Source organism: Convolutriloba macropyga, chromosome 12, assembly GCF_964194025.1.
Source record: "Convolutriloba macropyga chromosome 12, txConMacr16.3, whole genome shotgun sequence".
Taxonomy (NCBI): Eukaryota; Metazoa; Xenacoelomorpha; order Acoela; family Convolutidae; genus Convolutriloba; species Convolutriloba macropyga.
The window spans coordinates 36,205,344-36,223,213 of NC_134479.1; the positions used below are offsets into that span (position 1 = coordinate 36,205,344).

General features: G+C 32.2%; 1 protein-coding gene across 1 annotated transcript in view; it reads left to right on the forward strand.

Annotated features, from left to right (window-relative positions):
- LOC142350481 (uncharacterized) overlaps positions 1-17,870 on the forward strand; it is a 111,517-nt gene that overhangs the window by 66,181 nt on the left and 27,466 nt on the right. The window contains exons 17-18 of the mRNA XM_075402332.1: positions 2,440-2,585; positions 11,150-11,410. Of these exons, the coding sequence (XP_075258447.1) occupies positions 2,440-2,585; positions 11,150-11,410 (407 nt within the window). The remainder of the gene's footprint in view (positions 1-2,439; positions 2,586-11,149; positions 11,411-17,870) is intronic.

A 17,870-nucleotide genomic window follows, 5' to 3' on the forward strand; every position in this document is an offset into this window, starting at 1 on the left:
AGAAGTTTTTTTCATTTTCGAAATCATTCTCTGATCAGACTATCTTGAGCGCACTTTAGTCTGATCAAAGGTGATTTCGAGTGCACTTTAGTCTGATTATAGGCAATTTCGAGGTTATTTCAGTATGATCAGATGTGATTTCAAGCAAACTTCAGTCTGATCAGATGCGGATTCGAGCGCAAATTAGTCTAATCATGGTGTGACTTTCAAACGCACAATATTCTAATCAGAGGAGGTTATCGAGTGCACTTTAAGCGCACACGGAGCTTCGAGCGCACAATAGTCTAATCAGAGGACAAACCAGTCCCTGTCGTTCTGTTGGTCTGATCAGAGGTCACTTTTGTCTGGGATGGTCTGATCAAAGGCCATTGTGGTGTGGAACTCAATCTGGGTAATAGCGATTGTTGACAACTCTTGCAATGCTAACTGTGGGTTAAGAGGAGAATTGATAGCTTTGAAAGTAACCATTTAACTGTTCACATTAAAATGAAGTCAAAGAAAGTGGTATCAAGTGTTCATTAGAAAAATTTGGGTCGAAAATTTTTAAAAAATAATATATATAAAAATGAGTCTTAACAAATGTTCTAAGCAGTTAAGATATCAACATTTCGGTTACTAGAATACAATTATGAATGCAAAACAATCAGTTTCTTTTTTATTAAAAAAATCCTTCAATAAGATTTGGTTATCAGCGTTAATATATAATGGTTGAGCCCCTTATGTCCACAAACAATAAAAAATTAATTTTATTGTTCTTCTGAATTCCAATTTCAATTGGCAATCCAAACTGACATACGTTTTAACAGAACTTATAGTTTTCATTTTATAGAGTTGTCCTGATTGAATTCTCAAACTATGGTTTGGACGTTGTTGTCAAGGTTTGTCAAGAATATTAAGTTAATATTTGAGAAAAATATCCTCTTAACAGTAAATAATTTTCTAAAGAGGTATTATAAAAACAGACAAAGCTCAATCAGTCTATCCCTACTTTTTTTTGACATAGATAAGCTTTAAACTTGACTTCCCTCAAAAGCAATGTATCTGTACATGGTACACAATTATACGCATGCAAAAAAGAAAACAGGTTTGAACGATTATTAAACTTGGAAAAATGATATTAGAACAACTTCAAAAGTGTTGTTCCTAAAGCCAATCAAAAAAATTCTAACATTCCTATTGTAACTAATCGACAATTCTTAGCAACAAAAGCCAAAACCAGTTATGTGGGCACCATGGTGATTTCTGGGCACAGGGCTGATCGCCAGAAAACTTTCTGAGAATCCACTGAACTTAGAAATGATTGCAACCATGAGTTCTCCAACCAAGCATACCATAAATTTATGATTTACCTATTAAAAAAAATTATGAGGAGCTTTTGCAAGCCATTGCTGATTGTATATCTTTTATACCTGTAGATCGCTAAGTGGATCTAAGCGTGGACCTAATTCTACTAGAGTGTGGACCTAAGCAAATAAAGTAGAGTCGATAAGCTAATTGCAAAATTTTTTAAAAATATGCTCAATATTAATTTGAAATAATTTGCTTGTCTCTCGGCTATTTTAAGCAACAGGAAAATGCCATGGCTAACGAATAACAGATAAATTATTGCTTATCGATAAATTATCCTTCAGAAACTACACTTTTTCCATTTGCAAGAGTTAAAAAATTCCAGAAGCGCAAAAAATTGAATCTAATAGCAGCTTTTCAGACAGAAATAATAGGTGAAAATCAGAAACTATCAAAATTTCTTGCTATAACTCCAATTATACTCGCGCTTCGTATGATTAAAACTCTGGTTGTTCCCTAAGTTTATGTTTAAATGATGGCGGTCAACTCAATGAACATTTAGCAATCAGTGATAACTTAAGAACATCTGTGCATAATGTTAATTAACTCATAGGACCTTTAAACAGTGCTTTTTTGAAGTATTTGAAAAAAGAAAATATTTTCGCAGTCATTATTCGAATTAGACCTGAAGGTTGTCTGCAAAAATGACCAGCTTAAAACAAAATGATTGAAGCACCTTGACGATCCTTTCCTCATAATGCTTTTCACATAATTGTTATCGTATTTTCAAAATTAAAGGCTGAAAACCAGGGTTAATTAATTTTAAAAATTTTGGTTTCCTGCTGCCATCTGAATTACGAAGAAAATTGGGCTAATTGAGCTTGGCTTTCATGCAAACAAAAAGATTGTTTTAGCCTATAATTTACAAAACCATGACAACATGAAAACCGATAACAGCAGGAAAAAATATTTACTTGATAATAATGTTTCAAACTGATAAATTGGATTTGTTATCGTAAGTAAACAATCAGTGGCGATTAATCTTTTGAATATGCTACTACCTTGAAACAGAGAAAAGTAATTTTTTTGTGCCATAACTAGATATCAATTGATAGATAAATTATTGAGATCGTGGAAATGTTTCCTTGCTAGCATCTGCGATACGCGAAACATTTTGGAAGCCGACTTCCATGCAAGGGCGTGGGCTTCTGACTCCGATAGTTGTTACATGGAAACGGGACGAATTGGCAATTTCGGCAGTAGCGATCTCTTCAGTCCAACCGAGTGGCTTGTAATAAGTTAGTAATTATAACTAAATTTTGCACTGTTTCGGTTGTCGAAGGTTTTGCTCTAATTAATAGCAGAATCGGTGCTTTTTAGAATGACAAAAGTTAAATGTTGCTGTAAAAGTTGACCTTCTGTTCTGGCATTTTTTAATCAATGATTTATGAATTTCCAATGTTGACTCAAACTGATAAACAAATTAGATGTAAAAATGTCACAAGATAAACTTACAGAGAACAAGAATGTGATCAGAGGGAAAATCTAAATTCTATTAATTGATTCACTAAGCAGTATTTCCGTAGCCAATTTCGTTTGACCACGGTCTCTTCATACGCAATATAGGTTGACAACGCCATTTTTATATCTGGTCGTTTTTTTTTTGGAATTGATCTGATAGACTGACAAAAGTCAGAGCTTTTGCCAAAAGGCCAAATATATAAGCTTTTAGAGAACGGAACCTCTGAAAATAGCATAAAAAGCACTCCAAAAAAGAGAAATTGTTCAATGATTGCCCAAAGTTTAATTTTTTTCAAAAATTTGCGGATCAAGGCTGGTCATCAATTTCCGCTAGCCGAAGTGACCTTCTGCCCTTTCTTCGGCTAATTAGAAAGAAACTACCGAAAAAGACGACACTTAAATAAACAAGGAGGCTCGGTAATGTGCGTACGCACATAATGTTTCGACACCGCTCATCCACATTCTTGAGTTAATTGGCTACCAAATGATGAAAAGATAGAAAACTTTCAAAAACATACACATCGTTCAATAAACAACCAATGAAATACGATAATGACACGCTAGAGGGCCGATAAAAGTTGTAGATAATATGACTACTAGAAAGGAACCAATTTAAAAATCAAACAACAAACATTATTCACGACCCAATCTATAATAAAATCTATATTGAAAAATAATAACCAAATCAATAAAAAAATCATAACAAAATCAAAATCGTATCACATAAAAACGAAAACAATTTAACCTGTTTCTCACTAGAAAATATATGGGACCTGTCCCCAATACGACAGGGTAACAGGTAAACAAAAACAGCAAATAGGTGCGAAGTTCAAAATTATTTTTCCATCAGTTATTATTGTCATTAGATATCAACTGAGGCCACTAAAATGTTCATTTATATCTATTTAGGAAGCGAATGAGACATTTCATTATCCAATGTTCGCTGGTGCAAATTTTCAAAGCCAATGGGACCAACGATTATTGTTATTATTTATAAGGAAAGCAAAAATCCTTTGAAATGCACAAATATATAAAAAATCTAACATTTTACGAAATCTCGTAGTAGAAATGGCAACGAAGCCGCGAAATAGATACTTGAAGCTAAAACCGTTATAATTTTTAGCTCACTGGAAACGGGATGTGACCCGGGTTCGCAAAGACTGAGCTACAAATCGACCAAAAATCTATTTAAAAAAGACGAAGCTCAAAATTTCAAAATTATTTTTGAAAACCGATAATTTCAGAAATCACAACAGATTTACGATTACAACAAAAAGCGATTGATTAAATTTCAACAGCTCAGGAAACCAAGTTGACATGTTAATAATGAGACCAAGTCACCAGCCCACAAAAAGCAAATTCTTAAAGAAGCCAAAACTTCAAACAACTTCAAAACATGAAACTTTCAAGGCACTATAATTATAAGAAGCTACCTGAAAAAACTGCAAATAATTTTTTCCTTTCATCTTACAATCAACGAATCTGCCTTATAAAAGCACTACTTAGACACGACAACAAAAGAAACCCAAAAATTGAACAGTATAGATATCTCGAAATCTTTTAAAGAAACTCAATGGTCGAAGCAATCAGTCACAACGCATAACCAAAAGCAAAAAATAATTGTTGATTTAACAAAAGTAATTGAGACTTCTATTGAGTGGGATTGAGTTACATGGCGACAAAAAAAAACAAAATGGAGACAGATGAAATTTTGTTATAATTTTATCTGAAAGTCGTTGAAACAAACAGCTATAAACTGAATTCTTAAACTCGGTTGAGTTATACGTCTTGGAGAAACAATTAAGATCTATCGCAGTTAGCTAGATGGCGTATAACAACGAAAAGAAAGACAAACTTAGGCAAAATCGAAAACCCACATAGTTTTGCGATATAAATGTGTCTGAGCCCAAAGAACATAAACGATTCAACAAAAACATATCCAGATACGCCTTTTTCCAACGTTGTACAATTTCCCTACGTTGCTTTTCTTTAATTGGACTTGTCAATAGTGTGATAGTTCGGCAAGGAAACAAACTGAACTCATAAAATATGCAATTATGATAAGAAAAAAAAAGAAAAATTAAAGTGCGTAGTACCAAAATAAAGAAACCATTATTTGATTATAAAATTGTTACCGACATTAATTTATACACCACACGAAATCAGTTTCCACCTATTTCTATTGAGTTTAAAATATATTCATAGTCTTAACAGACATTAGATAACGACTGAAAAAATCAGGTTATTGAACTACAAATACATAAGAAATGAAAACACAACGCAAGAAGTCCAAAAATTTTACAAAAATAATTGGTCAGAGCCATAAAAACCATGAGCTTATCTCTGAAACCATAATATTATATCGTTGGGTCTCGTTTATTGTTAACAGTGTCTGTCATTAATTGAGACCCGATTTGAAATTCTTGTCCGTAATTTTCATAAAAAACATTTCCATAGCGGAAATTTTTTTGAAAATAATGTTGCGCCCAATTAAAATCTAAAAAAATTTATCATGAGGGTTCATGGTTTGATCAAGATCAGTCCCGATATTGCTGGGCGTCTAACAAAACACTCGAGTGTTGAAATGATTGCGAAAAAGATCAATTCTAGACAAAAATTTTTAGTTTCTCAAAAATAAATAATTATTTGCCAATTTTGCGTTGAGTTTTTATCTCTTAAAGTTATAAAAACTTACTGCTTGGCTCGCCATCATCGCGGGCTTTATCAATTTTCTCAACAGCTGCAACTCAACTGTCCATTTTCGGTGGTTTACAGCCCAGATCTAAACGGTTTTTGTGGTTTTTATCAATTGCTCAGAAATTCGTAAACGTGAAAACTATATAATTACACAGTTCCAAACATTCAATTCATTCAATTACACAGTTCAATTCAGGTCTGGGAAAACCTAACTCTTAACAAATGCTGAAACTCCTTTGTTTGTTTGTAAGGTTTAATTTTCGATAACAGCTTTCACAAAAACTATACCGAAAAAAGTAACTGACAAAATTTTCACAAAAACACACAAAAAGGAAAGACTGGGTGTCTTTAAAAAACGAAAAACTATTTTCAATAGTTTCATTGGCTTACTAAAGCTCTTAAGTTTTCACGAATGCAGACATGAGTAAAAACAAAAATGAAAAAATCGTGTGACTGACTTTGTCATCAAAAGCTAAATTTGAGTATTATTTTAAACGTAGGAAACTGTATTGTGCTATTTGTTCTCTCCTAATGGCTGCACAATTCGATTTTGTAGGGCTTTGAGGCACAAATAGTCATCTTAAGGGCCGAATTAATGCATTCTTTTGAATCCACCTTTTTTACATAGGAAGTATTGTTCTCGCTAAAGTGATGTTATCAAAAGTATTGGGAATACGAATCGATTACGTGGTCTCATGATTCGAAAGAGCGAGCTTATGATTCAAAAGAGCTCTACAAAAGTATAGGTCAGGTCAGGTAATCAACGCGTGAGCAGACAATCCCTGAACAAAGAACAAACGATCAGTTTTTCAGACCGAACATTTTCTAAACACATTTGCCAATTAGATCTAAATCGAAAATGGTTTGTATATTTGAGCGCCTGAACTTTCTAAAGTTTTACAACTAAATATGACCACTATAATTAAAATTCAGTTTTTTCTACAAAGTTGTAATTCGCTTTATTGTTCCGACCCCACTTGTGGGGGGGGGGGGGGGGGGGGAGGGAGGAACTATATACTCAAACGGCTTTTTTTTGTTCAGTCAGTTCTGGCCGATCGATATATTCGTCGTAGAGAAATGTGAGTGGTATCATTGAAAAGCTCGTCTAGCGTAGAATACGGAAATAAAAAGATTTTTTTTATTTTCATTTTTTTCGAGGAGTTATCGAGGATTGAAGTTTTTTTGTGTGAACACCCGATATTTGTTCGCTTTCAGTGTATTTTTCTCCAAATTAAATATTTTCTACAATAATTGTATTTCAAAATTAAATTTCACGCCAAAAAATGGATCAATTTTTTGTTCCTAACGTTTTCAAGGAAATGCGCATGTTTTTTTTTGGGTTCGATTCTGAGTTTTCATATTTTTAAATGAAAATTTTAAATTGCTTTTTGAAGTTTTACTAATTCTTTTGAATCTTATGGCATGGATTCATTGACAGTGCAATATGATCCATGATGAGCATTAAGTGAACATATCTAGTGCTTTGAGGGGACAGCTAATGGCTGTTAAGACTTAAAAAATAATTTTTTGAATTTTTTTGAACATTAAAGAATCATAAAATTATTATCGTGAACTGTAATTCAATACAGGGGTGACAGCACCCTCCTCCTTCCTACTGCAACCAAATTTAATCTTATTAGCGCTTTTATCTTCTAACTATTGGATATATGACTTCAATGACACAAGATTTCAAAAAATTAAAAAATTTTTTTTGATATTTTCGTATTATTGATTACTTTTGAAATCTTATCACATTATCCAAATATTGATATCTCCCATTGGCTTAAAGAAGATTTTCAGTGGATCAAAGATAAAAATTTCTTAGAAAAATTTATAGTTTAAATGGCTTCGACACGTTCTTCTCGCACTTTTCTTTTGAATTCTTGGTTTTTTCCTGTTTTTGTTTTTGTTTTAATAGTCATAAGACTTATTGTGATATCTTATTGATTAGCTATGCATGACCCACACAAATGTACTCACATGGGGGCACCTTCGAGAGTATTTATTGACTTCCGTAGGAAACTATTGAAATTTATGGCTGTTGAGAATTTAAAAATAATTTTTCGAAAATTTTTTTTGAACATTAACCAACCTTTAAATTTTTTTTCGTGAAGTCCTGGTCAATGTCAGTACTATCAGAATACTTTTTCGTTCAACTGCAGCCAAAACTAATCTGGTTAGCGGCTTTATCTTCTACCTATTAGTTGTAAAAATTTAATTCCAGGAGATTTCTTATTTTTTTTTTTAATTTTTCGGGTACTTTATTTTTTTTTGGATCCTCTTGAAATCTTATTACATCATCCTACTGCTGATAGTCCCAATTGGTTCAGGGAAGAATTTCAGCGGATCATAGATAAAGTTTTCAGAGAAGAGCTTACGATTTGAATTGCTTCGACCTTTTTTCTGGCCTTTCTCTACTGAATTTTTGGTTTTTGCCTGTCTCTGTTGTTGTTTTCATAGTCAATAACTTGTTGTAAGGTTTTACTGCTGAAATAAATTTGGCAAACGAACTTTTTGTCCCATCGAGGCCGAAGCATAAATTAATGGCGTTGATAATACGTGTTTCCTCGAAAATTTCGTGGTTCCGTATTTGTTCATAGTTGTTGATTTTTTGAAATTATATTGACAAAAAAGGCAAAATGCTATTGGTCCAAAAAATAAGAGAAAATAGAAGAGTTTTTAGTGAAAAATTCATTTTATAATGCCTTCGAATTTTTTCTCGCTCATCTTTTTCTTGAATTTACTGTTTTTGTTCTTTAGGTAGCCGCAAATTGATGACAGGTCTTATAGGCTTGTAATTGAGGATTGAATGATTGATATTACCTGAAGCAGTCAGTTTATAGCGAATAATCTTAAAGCTTTGATAAACATTTTGAAATATTTTCCCAATTTTTCAGTTTTTGCTGTTCTTTCCGTCAAATTGTAACTTATTTTCATCAATGAGAGGTCCAATCTTATTTCTTCTATTTCAAGAAATAACATATCTGTTGATATTATTTTTCACTAATATTTTTGTTTGTTGGGCGATATGCGTTTTTCTGAACTTTTATTGAGTGGCCAATTTTTGTGTTTTTTTTCTCGTCTTTTAGAACAATCGCGTAATAACAGATCCCAAGGATTTTCAAATGTGGCCCAAGTAATTTTATTTAATCTCTCAGTGTAAATCCTTCAGCTGAATTAGTAGAAATAACAATTGAAATAAAAAATACATAATATTAAGATGATAGCTAATGATTTTAATGGTAGCAATAGTTTGTGTGTTCGCAAATCGTTTGTATTTTTTTGAGTTTCTATGGCTTTTTCTAACCAAAGACAGGTCCTTTTGGTTTTGTAATAACTTTTTATTAATTTATCATGGATTATTTAGTTAATTTTTTTTTCATTTCTTGGTGTAAGAAATGTTGAAAAATTTCTTATCTTCGCCTCACTGTTCGTTCTTTTTGTGGCTTGTTACCTAGTCTCATTAAGAAAACTCTCCATCTGCGGTATATTTAAGAAAAAGTAAATTTGTGTAGTTAAGGTTTTATCTGACTACTTTTTGACGTTGTTACTAGGTGCTTTTAAAATTAGAAATTGAGTCTTTGCCGTGAAATTTTGTTGTTTGTTTTTTTTGTCTTTTTATAGTCTTTGATGTCAGATCACAATGGCGCTGTAATGAGTCATGGCATTATGTAATTCAATTAGTAGATAGGTTGTGTAACGATTGTTTGAAACTCAAACATCTATTTTTATTTCTTAATTTGGTTGACAATTTAGTCAAAAATGTAGATGAGCTCGGGTCGGAACATCATGTGCGAACGCAAATTAACTAGCCGCCTTGTATTTTGTATGCTTCAAAAATTGAGATTTTGTAATATCCATTTGTTGCAAAACCTAAATTGATTGAAAGTGGTTAATTCATAAGCTAGTGTTTAATTCATCAAAAAAATTGTCTTGCTTTTCTTTTTCTCTATTTTTTAATTGTTAAGTTTAAGAGTTTTAGTGAAAATTTAATTAACCTTGACATTTATTTAAAACTTCATTTTTTCTTCTTTTAGCGATGCTTGTTGCAGAAAGAAAAACGTTTCGTTCATAATTAGTTTTGTGCAATCACTTCGGGAAAAAATAGATATCGAATATAAACACAATGGCATTCACAATTAAGGGGATATATTTGTTGCCTTCTAAGGATTTTGTTGTCTGATTAGTTGTATTTAATTAATTGTGCGAGCCAAGTTTCTCAATTTTTTTTTGTGGTAGATTTCAATTTTATTCTGAAAAATCTCATGTTTTGTCGACGAAAGAATTTTTATCTTCTGTTGACTCAATGCTGCCGAAAAACAGTTATATAAAAGTAGAGAAGCTCTGAGGGTTCCTTGAGGTTTTCATCAATTAATTTGTACATTTTTGTAAACTTTCCATTTACCTGTACTCTATATTCTTGGCATGCAGGAAAAAAATAGAAAATTTTTTTCAAGTCATCAGAAAATCAACAAGAAGAATTCCTTTTAATTTTTTTTTACAAAGTCGGAAAAATTGTTCTGTGTCTTTTTTGTTCCAAAGTGCAGCCATTATTATAATTTAATGAAAAATAACCACAATTGGTTTTTTAGAAAACAAAATTCATTTGAAGCAGCCAATAATTGAGAAACACTCTTAATTGCAGGCCTGAATTAAAGGTGACAGTAATTTCCCTCTAGTATTCATTCTATTTTCTCCGGCATTCTTAAGCAACCTCTGCATATTCAAATGCTCCTCATATGCGCAAAAATTTGTTTGGAATTTTCTTTATCTCTTGCTTTTGTTCAACCTTTAGTAACCTTTGCCCCTTTCAATTCTGTCATCATTTATTTCTGAACATGTATAATCAGATTTCTTTTGATGAAAAAAGTTCTGTTGTTCTTTGCAGGTGGGCATTTTCTTTTATAATTGCAAAATTAATTTGGCGGGTTTTCTTAGTTTTTATATACAATAATGCTCATACTTATGAGCATTTAACGTCTCATTTTTTGTATTAAGTTCCCAAATGTTTTGAAAAACACGCTATAAACTGTTTAAAATACAGAGCCCCCCCAATATTGACAATTTTCATTTTCATTTTCAATTTTCATTACTATGCATGAATAAACTATAGCGGTTCTTCCTCTTCACTGATAATACTTCCCGTACCTAACTCTCAGCCGAATTCAGTACTGAATCAGAGTCTAATTCAGGTCACATTTTGCACTGAAATTCTCTGATTCAGAGCTAATTCAGTGATTCATTCTGAATTATCTTCTGATTCAGAAGAAAACAGAATATTTTCTCTGAATGTTGCTCTGATTCAGAGAATTTCAGAAATCACTTCACAGTTGATTCTGAAATCTTTCTGAATCAGTACTAAAACTTAAAATTTCTCTGAAGTTGTTCTGAATCAGTCCTGATAGTCATTGAACTTTAGGTACGGGTTTTCATTGCGCGTTGTGCTCATTTTGGCGCTGATAACGATTTGCAAAGCCCCTTAAGTAGTGGCACTAGACAGATGCCAATATAAAGTTTTTATAGGAAACTCAATTCCCCGTCACAATTTTGCGCGGTTAAGTGTTGAGCGGCTGTGCTGACCGAATGGAAGGAATTATAACTATTGATACTGTGAGAAAAAACTGACATTTGGTACGATTTTCAGACACACCCTGCATTCACGGATTCCTCGCCGACGTCAGATTTCAGGGCGTTCTGGATGACAACAAACAACTGGTAGGAGAATTTGCAAATATGCGAGAATGCGCAACCAAAGTTAAGGAAAGCGCTTCTTCTTTTGTTGCTGTTATGGAGAATCCCTACGAATCAGACCCACCTTATCAATGTTACGCAATTGAATATCCAACGGATTACGCAACTGTCAACGTTGTCCAGGACAGTGCTTACATGACCTGTTTCTTAAAAGGTAAAAAGTCTCTCTTTCAATATTTCTGATTTTTGAAACATTTCAACGAGTTTGAAATGTATCAGGCGAGCGTTGTCTTTTTACGACGCAAGGAGTTTTGGTGAACTTCTGTTTTTACGGCTACAAGAGGCGTTATGGTTCTCGAGTCCTCGAAAAGGAAAATTGGAGAAGAATACTTTCCGAAACCAATTTTTAAGTGAATTTGAACCGGCCCATCAGTGCATCGAATCCCGCTACCAAACCTGGGAATATTACGTTCTTCCCGTTAAACTCAGCAGGAAACTCAGGATTCTTGGTTCTTCCCGTTAAAATCAACAAGAAACGCGGGAATCTTAGTTCTCGTTGAGTTTAGCAGGAAACCCGGGAATCTTCGTTCTTTACAAAAAATTAAATCAGAATCTTGGGATCGTAGTTATGAAATCCGAGAAAAAATTTGGAGTGGCATCACTGGGTGAAAAAGTATTCTAGAGGGCAAGAAAAGTGACTGAAGAAACATTCGGCCAGCAACCTGAATTATTCATTCACTTATATTTTGCTTGCTTCTTTTTGCTTGCTTCTATCTGTTTCACATTTTTGCTTGCTTTTATCTGTTTCTTTTTGGTTGTGACAGTGTTCTGAAAGTTTTTGGTATGTAATGGTAGTTAAAAGCTAATTTAGGGCTGTTTTGTCGATTTTAGAGTATTTTATAAATACTATAGTTGTATTTTTGGTTTTAGGTATTTTGACATGATTTTACTATATATCAATCCTTGGTTACTGACAGGACACCTTTTACTCGGAACATTTTTAGTGCAAAACTGAACACAGTTTTTTTGCATGAAACAGAATTATTGAGGGAAAAATGACAAATAGGTCGAGGTATTGGGAAACAATTTTGTCAATTTATTGCTTACTTTAAAATTTTATTCATAAATAGAAAATTTTTCACCGTTGTTTCTTGCATGCTTTAGAGTTTTCAATTGCATTACGGAGAAATTTTTGTTCTGGGCTCACTTTTGTGTATTGTATAAAGAAATAATTGCATTTTATTCTTCTTAATTCATTTTATTATTAGAGATTAAATTACTGTTTTTTTATTCTCTAAGTTATGTAATAGTATATGAGAACGGTTAATTTTTTTTAACAGCGAAATAAGTGAGCAAGCAAAACAACCGGAAGTTCTGCAGGTAAACAGAGTTCGAGAAAATTGATTCGAAGAACAAATTTGGAAGTGTAGAAGGACAGAATTTTCCAAGGGTAGGAAAAAGAGAGAAGAATGGATATTTTATTATTAAGTTCTTTTGAAGCAGAGTAAGAAATTTAGATTAAAAAACAGTTTTCACTATGTGTTTTTTCATTGGAAGCACAGATTTTTTTTTCAAATGAAAACGTCAAACAAAGATTTTGTGAAAAATTCTTCGTTTTTGCGGGTTAGTTTTTTGTTATTTAACTTAATAGTGGTACTTTTCTGCTGCGATGCATTCTGCAGTAAATAAGGATTATTGGAATGGTAATTTTTTGGCGGAGATGAATTAAGAGCTGTTTACAAATTTCTTAGGGCAAAAAGATTTTAATCGTTTAGGTCTCCCTGATACAGGATGCAAGAGTCAAGGATGCAGGTTGTTGAATACAAAATTTTGGGATAATCTGTTGGTCAAGGGTCAGAAGAAGAGAAAAATGGAGTTAGTGTTGCTCATGCATTACTTCGAAGAGAGAGAGAGAGAGAGAGAGAGAGAGAGAGAGAGAGAGAGAGAGAGAGAGAGAGAGAGAGAGAGAGAGAGAGAGAGAGAGAGAGAGAGAGAGAGAGAGAGATAGGGAGAGAGAGAGAGAGAGCAAGAAAGCTAACAAGAGATTGAAAGAGAAATAGGCGTCAAAAAATTTTTGTAGAGCGAAGGGAAATTCTTGTTCAAAAAACAATTTTTCGTTTTTTTTTAGTTTTACATATAATTTTTCAAGTGTAAGTGGCTCGTTGCAAAATAAAACCAATTAAAATTGCTATCGCTTTTGTTGTTTGACAGTGTTGAGCAGAGATCAATTCTCTAGTTTTCCTTTTTCAGTCAGCTATTTGTTATCATTTTGCTGTTACAAACTAGATTTTGGTGGTTTTTGCTTTTTTTTTGGAAAAAATTTGGAGACAACGGGTACTTGGTTTGGTTGCATATTAGGTTTTTTGGAGTTTGGTGAACATTGAATTCAATTAGATTGGTTTATTGTTTGTTAAAATCAAAGAAAGTTGATTGTTTTAAGTAAAATTTTGCCGCGTTTTTCTCAAATTTGTAGTTTTATCAGAATAATTCTTCTTTTTATTTTTTAATTCGACTGTTTTATTTCCTGTTTTGTGGAAGGTAAACAATTGAACGCCCAATCGCCAAATATTTACAGATGTAAATGAACTGTCTGTGTGATATTTGAGAATAGTTTTTTGCTTCTGAGGCCCTCTTGGAATTAGTTGTCTAAGTTTAGTTGAATAAGTTTATCTTGTTTCATTTTTTTTCTCGTTTCTGTTTCTTTTTTATTTTGCATTACAATGGTGATAACAAGTCTGCCGAAAAAAAGTGAAATTGGAGCCCATCTTGTGCAAATTGTTGAAACGAGAAAGGTTGATAAAGTAATCCAGAAGAAATACCCGGTTTTGTATGTCAATAATGTTATTCTATCTTGTTTTACGGTGGGGCGGGAAAACATTGTATGAACGAAATTTCTGTTTATCAGTAAAATTTTTGATCACTTACGGCAATCAGTTGTTGAATTTCACTTTTTCTCCTGGTTTGCGGCAAATATAATTTCAAGTGGTGGAAACTGTGTTCTAGAAGGAGAGAGTTTGGGGTTACAATTCCTTCAAGTGGCAATTATCGTTTCTTAAGACTGAGACGCCTATTGTTGTCATGGAAAATCAAGTAGTTTTTCGGTTCTTAATTCATTATTTCGCTTAGTTTTTTTCAAAAAAGTCGGAGCAACTCTCTATATAGACATATTTGCTATTATTCAGTGCTCAAATTTTAATATTAGCGGATTCAACGTATTTGACGTTTATTAGGAAAAACTTTAGGTAATGAATTATTTCCTGCTCATTTGCGTGGTTATTATTATTATTCTTTCACTATGTCTTAAATATGACAGGCCATTATCGCAAACTACTGGGGCATTTCCGCAATTGTTAATAATCTCAATCATATCTGCTAATTTTTAGAGTTTTGAAACTTTTTTCAAAAGTGGTGTTTTTATTTCTGAATTCTGTCCAACTTTTTTTCTTTTTATTGTTCAAATTCTTTTTATTGGCTTTCACGACAAATGTTTTTCAGTTTCTCTCAATTTTTGGATTTTGCTAGCCATTTTTGCAATATTTGTAACATAATGCAAAAGTTTTTTTAAAGTAAAAGCTGATATCAGGGACCTAAGGATAAAAAATCCGATCAATGTTAGAGGTTTCAATTACAAATTGAGTTTTAATGACTCTGGGGTCACTTATTGACAGAGATATTAGTAAAAAAATCAATTTTTGCAAAATTTCCTGTGCGTTGTTTTTTATTTTTGGCACTTAAGTTTTCGACAAAACTCTTAATTGATGTTTAAAGTAACATACAATTATGTTCTGTATGGACCTAACGACGTTGATTATCCTATTCCTCCAAATCATTTACAGTTTTTCACTCTTTTGTAAATTGACACTTGTGTATTTGTATATCGTTTGATTACTGTCAAAAGCTATCTTTTAGAGTCAGTGACAGAACTTTTTTAGGTGGCATTGGAATTTTTTAAACAGTAAATCATGACATCTCCGGCTATTTGTGTTTTTTTTTTGTTGAAAAATTTTTTGTTGGAAATGAAATTTTTGAGCCGGTATGAAGTTTTTAGATGCAATTATCAGCTATTTGATATCATTTCGCTGTCGCAGACTAAATTTTTTTTAGTTGAATGTTTTACAAAAAATTTGGTTGAATATTTGCGTTTTTTGATTTATGATTTTGATAAACGTTGGATTTGTTTAGATTGAATTTACAATTTGTTCAAATCAGAGAAAATTGATTATACAAAGTGATTGTTTTCAAGTTGTTCTTTATTCTCATATATTTTTTATAGTGCTTCATTGAATTTTGTTTGGTGTTTTGTTGAAGGGAGACCATTCAACTCTTAATTGCAAAGTTTTTACAGATTTAATTGAAACTTTTGTTTGATATTTGAAAATAGTTTCTACTTCTGTGGCCCTCTGGGAACTATTTGTTGCTTAGTGTTTCTGAGTTTCATTTGAATATAGTAAATCAATCCTTAAATTTTTTACAGATTATCTTCAGATCAAATACTCGTGCAGAAATTTCTTGAAAGAATGCTTTACATGTTTCATTTTGATTCTCGTTGTTTTTTTACTTTGCTTTACAATTGCATTCATAGATCAGCAGCCAATAGTGAAATTGCATTACATCTTGTGGAAAATGACGCAAAATATAGGAAAAAAATCCGAAAGACTCTCTATATAGACATATTTGCGATTATTTAGGGATCAAATTTAACGATTTAAGCGATGAATTTGACTTTATGTAGTTAATTGTTTCCTGCTCATTTGTGAAGTTTTTGTCATTGTTCTGTCACTATGACTCAAAAATGAGCGGCCATTATGGCAAACTGCTGAAGCATCATTGGAATTGTTAAGGATCTCAATTCATGTCTGACCAATTCAATAAATTTGGAATTTTTTTTGACAAAAATTTTGACCTAACCACTATGATAATCCTATTCCTCCAAATTATTCCAAAATTTTTTTTTGTAAATTGACTTTTGTGTTTTTAGATATAAATTGATTACTGTCAAAACCTGTCGTCTAAGTTGAGTGATAAAATTTTGGATGTTCTCCTGCTTTTGCATATTTTTTTTGAAAACTTTTTGTTTGACAATTTTGAGCGGAGATAAAATTTTTGGATGCGTTTTTCAACTATTTTACATCAATTTGCTGTTAAAACTAAAATTTGATCAATTTTGGTATATTTCTTCGAAAGATTTTAGAAGCAAAGTTTACTTTGTTTTGTTGCTTATTTTGCTTGTTTGGTCTTGCTAAATGTTGGATTTGTGTAAAGTGAATTTATAATTTGTCCAAAACACAGAAAGTTGATTGTATTAAGTAAATTACTGTCACGTTTTCTCAATATTTTTTTAGATTTGTTGAAATGTTTCTTCTTTTTTAGTTCATAATTCAGCTGTTTTTTGTTGTTTTGTTGAAGGGGGACTATTGAACTCTTAATCGAAAAGTGTTTACAGGTATAATTGATCTGTAATTGTTATATTTGAGAATAGTTTTTGTTTCTCTAGCCCTCAAGGAATTTGCTCTTGCTTAGTTTTTATGAGGTTCAGTTGATATTCGTTGATCAATCATCTATTGTATGACAGGCTGTCTTCATAAAAGATCAAAAGATGAAAAATCTTGAGGAGAAATTTCTAGGAGTGCTTTACTTGTTTCGATTTCTTTCTCGCTTCTTTTTTCTTGCGTTATAGTTGCATTAAAATAGTGCAAATAGTGTAATTGGCGTCCATCTTGTGGAAATTGACGAGAAAGATTGATAAAAGAATCAAAAAGAAACATCCATACTTGTATGTCAATAAATTTGTTCTTCTTTTAAGGTGTGGACTGAAAAACGTTGTGTGAACAAAATTTCGGTTTATCACTGAAGTTTTTGTTCAATTACGGCAATCAGTCGTTTAATTTCGCTTTTTCTCCTGGTTTGCGGCAAAACTATTTTAAAAGCAGAAAATTGCATTATAGAAGGACAAAGTTTTGGGTTACAATTCCCTCATTTGACAACTAATATTTCTGAAGACTGAGATGCGTATTGTTGTCATGAAAAGCTAAACAATTTTTCGGATTGCAGTCATTTTTTTATTGTGTCTCTATATAGACATAATTGCTAATACTGAGTGCTCAACTTTTTAAATTAGTGCTTTCAAGGGCTTTGACAATTTCCGGAAAAAACGTTGTGTAAATAATTGTTCCCTGCTCATTTGTGTAGTTATTATTATTGTTTTTTCATCATGTCTCAAAATGACCGGCCATTATAACAAATAACTGAGGCATCTTCTCAATTGTTGACAATCTCAATTCAAATCTGCTAGTTTCAGGAATTTTGACAGTTTTTTCATAAAGTGCTGTTTTAACTTCTGAATGTTGACCATATTTCTTCCTCTTTTTGCTGTTCAAATGTGTAGTGTCATTTATGATGAGTTCAGCAGCTCTCTTATGAGACGCTTAAACGGAATTGTACATCTTTAAAGGCTGATATCAGCTTTCTAAGGATCCAAAAATTGGTGAATGATAAAGGTTTCAATTACAAATTGAGTCTTTCAATGACTCTGGGGTCATTTGTTGAGAAAGATATTAATATAAGCCATTTTTTGCTGTATGTCCAGTGTGTTGTTTCCCAACTTTGGTGCTTTGGTTTTTCGAACAAAGTCATAATTGATGTCCAAAGTATCACACCATGATGTTCTATATGGA